This window comes from Pecten maximus, chromosome 16, assembly GCF_902652985.1.
Source record: "Pecten maximus chromosome 16, xPecMax1.1, whole genome shotgun sequence".
NCBI classification, from domain to species: domain Eukaryota; kingdom Metazoa; phylum Mollusca; class Bivalvia; order Pectinida; family Pectinidae; genus Pecten; species Pecten maximus.
Window position 1 is genome coordinate 23,401,179 of NC_047030.1, and position 12,473 is coordinate 23,413,651.

The 12,473-nt window shown below is 36.0% G+C and overlaps 1 protein-coding gene across 1 annotated transcript; it reads right to left on the reverse strand.

Annotated features, from left to right (window-relative positions):
* Window positions 1-269: 269 nt before the first annotated feature.
* On the reverse strand, window positions 270-5,026 carry LOC117314628 (orexin receptor type 1-like). The gene has a single exon (XM_033868708.1). The coding sequence runs from the start codon at window positions 4,956-4,958 to the stop codon at window positions 3,741-3,743; it is 1,218 nt and encodes a 405-aa protein (XP_033724599.1). The 5' UTR covers window positions 4,959-5,026; the 3' UTR covers window positions 270-3,740.
* Window positions 5,027-12,473: the final 7,447 nt, after the last annotated feature.

A 12,473-nucleotide genomic window follows, 5' to 3' on the forward strand; every position in this document is an offset into this window, starting at 1 on the left:
CGGGGGGGGGGGGGGGGGGGGCAACTATTAGGGTAATATAAAGTCCGAGTGTCTAATGGATACAACAGCTCGTGTCATGAGGACGGGGTGTTTAGGGGAACACCAACGATTCGTGTCAATGAGAACTGGTGTCGGGGGGGGGGGGGGGGGGGGGGGGGGGGGGGGGGGCAAGTACTGGGTAATAGGGAACACCGAATGCAAGTGTCATATGACGACGAGTGTCTTGGGGAAAACAACACACATGGTCATAAGAAGATTGGTGTCTAAGGTTATAGGAGGGTGAGTGTATCGAGGACACCAACACTCGGGGTCATATGAGGACGATTGTCCAGGGAGACACCAATGGCTTTACCCATATAAGGACGGGTGTCCAGGGAGACGCCAACAGCTAGGTCATATGAGGACGGATGTCGAGGGGACACCTACAGAAGTAAACAAAATACAGGAACAAATGAAGGACACGGAGGAAAGATAACAAATATAAACCGATGGCAAAGTAATTATGCGTGTGTTTTATTTTCAGTGTTAAGTGTTGTTATTCAACTACACAAAGTGTTAGAAAACAACTGAATTATGTATACAACTGTATGGTTTAGAAGATTATATGAACAATCTAGTTTAAGTGATCATACATGCTACCAACTGACAAGCTTTGTCCTTAAATGAAGATATCCACGAGAAGAGTTATGCCAAATCATGCTATGCTTTTACTGATTCTCGCCGAAAAGTCGAATTATGTGAATATGATTATGCTAGTTCGCATTCTGACTAGCAGAAACGCCATGCATGAACAAAGATCTCGTTCGTAATTTACCGAGTACACGGAAACCACCTACGTTCAGAAAATACTTCTTTATTTAAGCAGTTCCAATTTGAAATAGCTTATTTCCTTAATCAGGCTGATTTTAGAACATCACACATATATGTCAAATTATTGTTAATATATTTCAAAAATAGTTCTAATTCACACAATGTACTTCATGATGGATTTTCACATTGCAAAAGTAAAGTGTCAACGCCATTTAACATGAAAATTACTGCGTATAGAATAAGCAAGCTTGCATTGTCTATAGAAACACTCTGACTCAAATAAAAGACTTCTACCTGACGAAATAATGTATTGGATATAAATTCAAAAAGAAACTTGACCAAACTAACGTTGTAACTCTACAGAGCCAATAGTTCAAAATAGCGAGGTTTTATAGAACCGTGAAAAATCAAAAGGTAGATGAGTTTAATTCAATGGTTCAAGCTTCATATTTTATTGTTTTTTGGATGGAGCAACAAGCAAACCTTTGAAATCATTGATGATACAATCTTCGAAAATGAGGACATATTATGAATAAAATGAACAAAAAAGTGCATGTCGTACATGTTGTACATGTAAGCCATTGGGAAACAATGAATAATCATCAAAGTGTTTTAATTCATGTATTTACACCTTTTTTACGAAACACAATCTTATATAATGTACTTCATGATAAAACAACTACCGTACACCGTGGCAACACGGGTCACCACTTGCAAAGATTCTGCTTTAGAATAATGACCGTGCTTGTGTGAACCTACAGGAAAAAACCGTTGAATGAGAGAAAACCTTTCTCAAATCAGTTATAATTTATCTTGGTACTAACCATGTATATTTATAGGGCATACAGGATGAACATATCTATACAAAGTGAGTTCCGATCCCTTATAGTAATTTAAAAAAAAAATGATTCAACAATATTATATATATTAGAATTTTACAAATTTTGCAAATTATCTGCTGAGCATAACGATAATGATGTAAAGATAATACGAAAGATGTTGACTTACACATTGTCATACAGAAAAAAAATCACTACAGATATGATAATTGACTTAGTTACTTTATGACTTTACAGACTAAGTTAAACAATATGTGGGATAAAACAATTCAGTAAATTTGTCAACGGGGATGAAATCAAATCAGCAGAACTGTACACTATAAACAATAGAAATGTGAACAATGTGTACAAGATAATGAGAATGGATGAAAAGATGAGGGAATTTATTTAACAACTAAGATTAAAATAATAACTAAATAGAAATTAGATGTGAAGTGGTACCACTGACAAAATGAATCGATATATGTTCGACTATGTCATTTTTTATATTGCATACCAAAACAATTGAGAGCCAACATGTTTTTCAGATACGCTTTCAAAGCGTACGCGGCACAAGAGATCTAAAACCAGGTTGTTTTCCTTACAGAAATCTTACAAAGTAACATCTTCTCTATTCGATGGAAAATTAACTCGAGATTGGCAACGTTTTTCTGCTCTTAGAAAGAAGGGCTTCTTATAAAAAAAATATTGATCGAATCTAAAGACATATTGCCGTGGATAAAATTTAGATTGCATTTTAACTTTCAAATATGATGTGTTCGTCTACAATGGCTAATTAGGATGTGTTATTAGATTCATTTATCATTAAATGAGGCTATTATATTATACCTTATGTGTTGTCACGACTGTGCGTGAAATGGATTTCTCACGATTTTTTAAAAATGTGTAGCAACCTATATTAACGAGTTTTCTAAATTTGTTGTTAGTTTCTCCGCAAAATGAAATATTGCTTTTTTTTGAATAAAATATGCAATTAATACTGGAATGAAAGAATTAGATTGACAAAAAATACTTTTCTTGTCCCCCTAGCGAACTATATTTTAAAAATCCTACTTCAAATATCTTAATATTACGAAACAGTACCTGGATAATCGGATATATGTTAAAATGGTAACATGTCCATTAATTAATGGCAACGTTTTATTAAATTTAGCATAGCAAACGACGCCAACATTGCAGATTCGAATCATATTAAATTTGCATGTTTGAAATAGTTTCAAAATCATATATTTGGTAAAACGAATGAAGAGTCCGGTCCGGGTCAAGGATTGTCATTTGCTTGATGTGGTAATTATACAATATATAGCTGGACCTGATGGTGATGGAAGGAATACGAAATAATATTCATATGATCATATATATACCACAATTAAACATAAAGGCATCTACTATATTAGAGACTGTTCGTATGCCTTGTATGGGTTTCTATGTAAGCAATATACAACCACTCATTAGCATCAGTATTCATGTGAAAACACGTGACTAGAGACAACCAGATCAAAGGCAGAGCATAAATGGACTTATGCTAGAATCAATACATTTTGGCAGGTGTCCCTATATCTCTAACCAGACATCAATATGTTTTTTTACGGAACACCCATTTTCAATACTCGTAATGATACAAGATTGTGTGCTTCAAATAAGAACATTGTATAGACAATAATGTAATTCATGAGAAACCAACGATGCGAGGGAAACCACCCATGACGGACAACAAACATGTCCACTTGCGTTCCAAACTATTTGAAGAAATGATACCATAACATAGATATGAACAAGGGATTCCATTCGTCACTGTATGTAAAATATGTAACATGTTTTTTGTGAAACTTAGTTGAAACAAAATTATCTAATCTGCATTAAGGTATCATTGGTATTTTTCAGCAGTTTCCTTTCAGACGCACGCAACATGTCAATATCGAAACTAAGCTTTAAAACTACAAAATGGATATGAATGTCCTATCTCTTGCAGAAACCACCTCTTATAACTGAATAATATGAATTATGTACAACGTTACATTTGAGTAATGGCGGGCATTTCCAGGATTGTAATGTTTAACAAGTTGATTTCTTTGACGAGATGGACTTGCACTATTTAGAATTGCACTTGAACAACTCTTTCAGCTGAGCTTTAAATGTATTGTTCATGAAAGCATAGATGACGGGATTGGCCACGTTGTATGAGAAGTACATGTAGAACACGACTACATTCATTTTGAAAACTCGCAAAGCCACTAGCCAGGATGGCAGGAAAGCTACAATAAAAACAAGTGTTACAATTGAAAGCATAAATGCAGTTTTTATATTGGCTAATTTCATTTTTTCGAGTTTAGCCCTGGATACATTGCTTGGGCGAATTATAACGTCTTTTTCTCCTGGTTGCGGCGCTGAAGAATTCGTTCCATTCTTTTGTACTGATTTGTCATGTTTTTCCACATCACCAATTTCTGAAACGTTTGTAAGTGTGGATATTTCCGTGCTTTCGGTTTCGTTCGGAATAGCCGTCCAGAAACCGCAGCATTTGTTGCTTACGATCTTTAACCTTTGTCGTCGTCTTGCTAATACCGAACGGTAAATTATAGCGTAAAGGACCATGACGATTACGGCACAAATTGCGAAGAAACTTGAATAGATCTTCTGATAGACCTGGAAAAATGGGTTATCGACATTGATCGGCGCACACATTCCAGGACGTGCCAATACACGTTCCGTTAATACCGGTTGATCATATGTGAAGTTAGTAGCATTCCCAGAATTCACTGTAGCGAAACGGCCCGAAAACATGGTAGTGTTGTACATTGTTGTGCCGTTCTGAGACGTAGAATTTGAGACAGGGATATCTTGATAAAAATCCACAATGCCATAGTTCAGGCAACATAGTATTCCAAGCATAACAGCAAATGCGCACAGCACAGCGACAATATATTCAGCACGTCGAATCGTCATCGCGTGACGAAATGGATGACATATGCATAAATACCGGTCTACGGCAATAGCTACCATGACGAAAGCTGAAAACGGGATAGTTGTCGTAATCAGGAACTGATAAATTTGACACACAATGTTATAATACAATGAATAGTCAAGGACCTCGACCACAATGGTATAAGGTATGGTAATTAGACATGTGATGAAGTCCGTTCCAGCCAAGGTGAGAATAAAGATGGTTGATGTCAGTTTCTGTTTAAAGTTTGAAAACACGTACAGAACAAGAGCGTTTCCAATGACGCCAATTACAGAAAATACTGCCAACATTCCAATAGCTGTATACAGCTGTTCCTTAGATACAATCTCCTCTTCCTCAGACATCCTGTTCTAGTGTCACTGCGCCTGCTCAGCACGTATTTCCGGTTACTTGATTGGCGACGCCTATTCAGTTATCTGAAAAGAGAGAGGGATCAGTTAGAAGTGAGGTAATATATACTAATAATGCTGGAGAAATAAAATATTTGTATCCTAAAAAAGTGAGGTCAACATGTAAGCGGCTAACATTTACTTAAGGGTTGATATAGATGATCCAAAACTAAAATGCATTTCAAATAAACCACATAGGTTTTTCAGTCTTTCAATCGACAAATCGATTGATTATCAATTATTTTAGCATACAACTAATTGCATAGGGAAAAATAATTAAATATTAGTCTCAGATGCAAGTATGTTTTGTACAAAGGCAATTGGAATCTCCATATCAAACGACGTTTGGAAGAAGTGATGGACTTTCACTTATCATAATCAGATATGATTCCCTAAAAAATAGTTTTGTGTATGACGTCATTAGAACATGTGTATAAGATTTCGGTTTCACTTGACTAATATAAACTAGGAAAATATAATAAATTATTTGCCAAATACCTTTTGTTGGTTACATGTTACATGAATATAAAGTCTATACATTGTATATGCATTATGGAAAATTAGCCCATGTAAGTTTAAAGTTGCTTGGATAAAAAACCATCAAGTACACAGGCTGTGATTATGTATACTTATTTCTGCGTTTTACCATCGTAGCACATGCAATCATCATTTATTTTCAAAATCAACATCTTTTTTTGTTTTTTGTTTCCATTGTACTATGCCGTACCAAAAGGCACATGTTAAGCAGTTATATCGAAAATTTGACAGGAATATTATGTTATAACCCTTGCGTCCGTTTTATGCAAGTACTTTTGTCGACCGGGCAATTTCAACAGACAACAACATTTAGATTTAACGTTTTGAGCAATCTTGTCTGATCTTCTGTTTTTCTAGCAACTTAATCTATAGCAAAATAGGAAGATATTGAGGTGTCATAGTATCATAAACAGCATTTTTATGACGAAATTAGTTTTGTTCAATTACAAATTTGATATTCGCATTAATGTCACTTAAAAAACGAAACGGCCGGGTGTATATTGGTCTGCCTCTAGATTCTCTTGTTGATATCATACTATCATCAGATGGGTTGGTCAATATTCTTATATAACTACATGGTCTCCTGTTGGTACAAATGTTACGACCCATTATATTGTTCATTATTGCATTCATGTAAAGAATAAACATTTTGATGACGTCAACCTGTTTACAGATCCGGTGTTGTGTCTTCACGAACCATTTATTCTTAGTTTTACATTGTTTTTGTTAGTTTTCTTATGTTTTTCGGCTCTGAAAACATTCAGAACTGACGAGGAAATGATTGAATAATCAATATATTTATTCAAAAACATCACGTGCGAACTAGTGAACACTGCGTAACGTTTCGTAATTTAGTCCTACCCTTTTAAGCGCCTTGGTCACTCAGATGTCAACGCTGCCAGACGACTTCTAGGCCTACATGAAAGTCGAGATTTCAGTGATTTTAAGGGTGTTTTAGTGATTGTGTCATAAAACGAGTATATCATGGGTGTATGTGCAATAGTCCAAATATTTGACACGAGGTACTAGTAATCAACCGATGTTAGATTGCACGAGGCCGAAGTTTTGTTTACTATTCTGTTACACTAATAAGTTGATTAGTGTTGTAAAAATGCATTGCAAAATATCATCAAATCAACCGAAAGTAAAGGACGTTCCAAACACCGATACGAATGTATCGTAGATTCGGAACTCCTCGGACAAAGGAGTTACCGTTCCTGATCACAAAAACGCATTTGTGACCGTGATTGAAAATTTGACAGCTCGCCTCGAGAGCAGACGAACCGCCAGGCCAAGAGAAAGCAATAAAAACACAATTTAAAAGGTTCGATATTTTAAAAATTATATAAGAAAGGAGTATAGTATATACTTATTTTAGTTGACAAAATTTAAAGAAAATTAAACGATAGGAAAATGTTGGGTCAAACTGTGTGGAACCACCTTAAGGACGGCCTCCCGTGTGTGCGAGATGCATGCGTGTAGTGTATATGTGTGTGTTTACTAAGGCTGACGCATGCTGACGTTTGTCTTCTTGTGGTAACGCGGAACTGATGCTGACTTTATATTGCTACCTCACTGAAGCGCACTGCCGAAGACTACAAGCAGGGTACTCGACCTGGTCACATTGTATTATACCGACAATGGGTGAGCCAGTAGGCCGTCTAAAAAAATGCTACCATTTTATAGACTCTGGTATGTCTCGGCCATAGGGGTGAACGCTATAATAACGGCCAGAAGCGGCACCAACATACATGGATTTTATATGTATATGTGGAAAACCAAATCATCTGTTGACAGTGATGTGATAGGATACTCTACAGTTTTAAGTTAAATGTCTTTTGGCTGCCGCAGATTGCAAAAATTCAATAAATGTAGATTGATGTGTAAAAACAAATATCTATATGCAAAAACAACTTTCTATTTGCACAAATGACAATTTTTGTTTAAGTTGACATAATGCATAAACAATGTTTATTATTATTTTATTTTTTTTGCAAAATAAATAAAACCTCACCGAACCAAAGGGAAAGATCCAAAGTTGTTGGATTGATTCCAACTCTGAACGTTTTTTTTTTTTTTTTTTTTTGAAATATCTATTTAGTTTGTGATTATTAAATATCCTAGATGCAGTTAAGTTAAAGGAATATCGACCACTGGGTAATGGTGACAGATGTCTTCTCTGTTGCCGACTATGTCACAGATATTAACATCCTTCATTCATACACATTATGTGATATGTTTGCCCATCTGTTAAAGGCATTAGAGCCGTCGTTCCCCGATAGCTGCAAACGTTCTTCCTTATAATACGATCTTCGAAACAGAGTACAAGCCTTGGAAAAGATTCAATGGAGAAGATGATCTGGTTTTATAGATTAGGTTTTCGAAATATACAGAAAATGATTATTCTGTGTTTTCCAATGCTGTACAATCAGCTAATGGAAGCATCAATCCGATCCACATATTTGGGCGTGATAACATCCGGGAACGTGACCCACCATGCACACGAGGCATTATAGACAGGAACTTGGGCGCATGTCAATAACTCCCACACTTTATTTCCGGAATGCAGTTCCGGTTGCTGCTTTTAAATTTGATTTTGTCTGCTGCACTCAAATATAAATCGTAATCGGTCATTTGAGGTTGATAAGTGTAATTTAAGTATACTGATCGGGCGATTGTCCAGTGTCTAAGACGGACTTTGACCGTTGCAATCTCCTGAAAAGTAGCCGATATGGCGATGCAAACAGTTTGTATAGCTTGTCTTCCCTATAGTGCAGCTCTCCTTTTATACAGATATTATCATTATTGGACAGAGCACAATGGCCGACAAAGCTGCATGATTTTTATTTTATTATTCAGCGTACTCTTAACTTATCATTGGGTTAATTTTAAAAGTGATTGTCCCCTGCGCAATAATTCAAACAATATGCGATCCATCAAATTATCAATAGCTTGACCGTTTAGAATTTGAAAATTTGAGAAGAACGTTTTAATATTTAATTAAAGACATCAGTTTGAAATAAAAAAAATTAAAAGTAAAAAAAAAAACAAAAGCAAAAACCTCAGGGTGCCTTACATACAAGAGGAAATTGTGATTATGGATAGAATAAACAATTAAGAATTATCTGCAGGGGAGGTAAAATTCACGTCATGCCAAGGTCATGGTAATATAATACTAGCTGTCTTCGGAGACATTAGCATCACGAAAACGCGAAACAGGGGGTTAAGACAAACAAATCGAAGAAAGATGAAAATATACATAACATTTGAATATGTAAGTTAATAATTGCATGCATCAGCATAAAGATTAACTTATCATATCGTTTTGAGTTGTGTCGTCAGTTTAGTATGTATTATCGGTGGCAATAATAGTCTCTTCTTCACAGATCTAGTGACAAAATAAAACATTTTGGTGACAAAACAAGGACTTCGATTGTCAGACACAATAATTAGGTCTCGACCATCTCATTACTGTCATACAGCCACGGGCGTTTGTGGCTTTTTGATCTTTGTTTTATATACGATTTGCATTCCTAATTGATATCCTTTGCCTGTTTTTGGTTCCTGAAATGAGCCAGCAAACCCAAGGTGACAAGCGTCTAATTGACTGAGATATGTGTAGGACGTTGGTCGACCGTTAATTGAAATACTTGCGACGACACTTCTACTCGGTAGTCACAATGCGTTTTATTACCAGGGTATTTTGATAATAACATGTGACGTTTCCTGATCAAAGATATGGACGTCCATGATATACTCTGTGCCACTATGATGAACCGACGTGATCTTTCTCCTCCATAAATATGGATACATCGGTACGATACACAATTCAATTAGTATTTTCAGCTCTGAATAACAAACAATATGTTCGCTTGTGATATGATAATTAGATACAGCATATTAGTTCACTCAAGCAATTTGAACCTTCTTTGGTCTTGATTGTAAAGATGAGTGGCTCCACCAACACTATGTAATGTTTAGATTTGTTGATAAACATGCACTGCTTAACATTAGGTTCTATTACTTATTTTGTCACTCCTGATTTACGCCTACGGGCATTTCCGGTCTCTTCCTCAACTGCAATATCCATTTTTACTGCAAAATGTACTCAAATATTCATTTTTGCTGAAAATCCTTTGCTTCCCAATTATATAGTTTGACTTACTTGCTTAATGTGACAGCAATAAAAATTGAGCCTCAACATTATGTGTGTCCTGTTCTAACGTCTTAACAATGCTATTTATGTCATGGCTTTGAAATGTGCCAAGCGAGGATGGCTGTATGATGTCCACTTACAACACTAAAGTCTATAAAATTGGCAGTTTATTGTCCGTTCTTGAAGTTTAACTTAATCAGCGTTGTACTTGCATGTAGATAACACGTAAATATTGCTATGATGTAAAAGAGAAAAATAATAAAGCATGCCGCCATGTTATACATTTTCAAGGAAAAAGAGAAAAATGTAAAGATAGCATGTGTTCAGTTTCGGTTAATACCACGCGCTCATCTATTACTTTACTAGCCTATACCAAAACACTCATTTCGGTAACACCAATTCATTGTGGCATAGAAGTAATGAATATCGCATGTAAACAGATGCGTACTGTGTCTCGAATTCCCAATTAGGAAACTTAGCCATCTCAGAAATCTAAACGAATTTGAAGTCCAGACTTCCAGATATATCAGGACATCGGAACATAGTAATTCAATTTGGATGGGTTTTTTTGCGGTCCCGATTCGACTAGTTTATACGGAGATTTGGCCGACACTTGTCTCCGTGAAGCCTCATGGGTCATTGTCATATGACACGTGATGTGATAAATGTAGACAGGGGAATAACTAATAAAAAAAAAACCCACCAAAAACAAGGTCACGACGTACAGAGCCTCCATTTAGACGTGGAAAATCCTAATATCTGATTGGATAATACAAGCGGGAAAAACCGTTGTGTAAGTTAAAAATAACTCGGAATACCGACCAAACAGTGAAGATGATATGCCAACTGAAAATCGATAAACGGAGGAAAATCATGAACACACAATAAAGTATTGAAGAAAGAGAAGCAGAATGTTGGAATATAAAACATCAATGCCAATTATTATATACTTTGAAGCAAATGCTCATGTTATACTTCTTTATACGAGACTGAATAATGAAAGATAGGGAAAGAACTGCTGATCGACTGAGGCTATACATGTAGTCTGTTCCATGTTATAATATCATTGGCTTGGTTAATATAAATGTTTAAGACCAATGTTTAGTACAATGAATAGCTTTGCTAGAGTTTGCGTCATTGTCACAAAACGCCATCAAAAACTAAATAAATATTTTTGCATGAAGGTAACCGACATTGTTGCACATTGTTTTCGCCTTGTGTAGAGAAGCAACATAAAATACGGACACAATTACCATTAATTCAACCCAAACCCGAATAATCTTAGAAAAATATAAATAAGACTCAATAAAATCCGAAAGAAGAATAAGACCAGGTGCTTCAAAAGAGTAAACGTCTATCTGCTTTACAAATCTACGTAAAATTCGGATTAAGTCAAAAACTCAAATAAGAGTTAGTGGTACGGAACCACTAAACATATTGACTTATTGTCGCATATGAAAAAAAAAAGAAAATTCCAAATGAGATCGTGGTGACGACCATAAACATTTTCATAGTCGTCATCAAACAGAATCTCTCGAAACCTTGTGTTGTTAATTTCTCCGTCAGTGATTGACATCTGTCACGGAAATCGTGACAATGGGAACAAGCACCTGAGTTTTGCATCAACTGAGACATGTAAACACTAAAGGTAGGGGAAGCAGGGATGTTGCTATCTAGAAATGGAAAATAACAATTGGAAAATTGTAATAAGAATGACAGTAACGAGTTTAGATAAGATTAAGTTAGCTGACTAGTTGAGCCAGAAATAAAACGGTGCTTGTAAGGGTCCTGCAGATTAGCCATTCTAGATATACGAGGAAGATCCGCACCCTTCTCACTGTCAGGGATTTTGATATTAAAGAATAATATGACAGTATATCGTCTTTAGAATAAATGCGTAGGTAACGTTAATCGGTTGTTTAAGCCAGTTGTTTGTAATAATGAATTGCGGTAGTGTTTACACACGGGGATCGACTTATTCGATGCCATCCATTAAACTTTCATGCAAATCTTTTAGTGTTGTTTTGACAACATGATTAAGAAATTCAGACCGTGCTTTGTTTCGTTTTGGATTTTCAACTGAATTTATAATTTCGACATTGCGTAAAACAAATGAAAATTGATCATACCCATCTCTTGATAATTAAACAGAAATATCATATCATTTTGGACATATGCACATAGCTGTGACCAGGTGGGGGTGCCACTGTACCATGTGTGGTATTTCAGTGTGATGACACTTTAAAACCAGTAACTATTCATAGACGTCTGTACAACAGTGACTGCATACGTATCTATATGCAATCGTTGTAAAATCGGCGATTGCCTGTATCACATCCCTCATCAACCTCTGAAAGTTTACTAGAGCAGAAATCAGTATGTCAACCATGCAAACATTAATTCATTATTTTCAGACAAACGTAAAAGTATGTCCATGTTTTATGCACGAACTGTTTACTCGTGCACGATTGATGATCTACAGACACGTATTCCTAAGGAGACTGTTGTGCCCGGACATGTTAAGAATTCCCAAGACTCAATGTTCGTGATGTAAACTTGACTACCATTAATGAGGCTGATGGTAATCAAAGACCATAGGCTACCCTACCGTAATTGTACTGCTCATGGACAACAACGCTTCACTGGGTATGCACTTTAATCGAACGTATTACCTTAATTAATATCATTTATGGTCAACTGCATCATGTGCCTTTTGTTGGACGCACGTGGACCTGAAAATATCACGTGACACTGATAAACGCGCGCCTCCGTTAGAC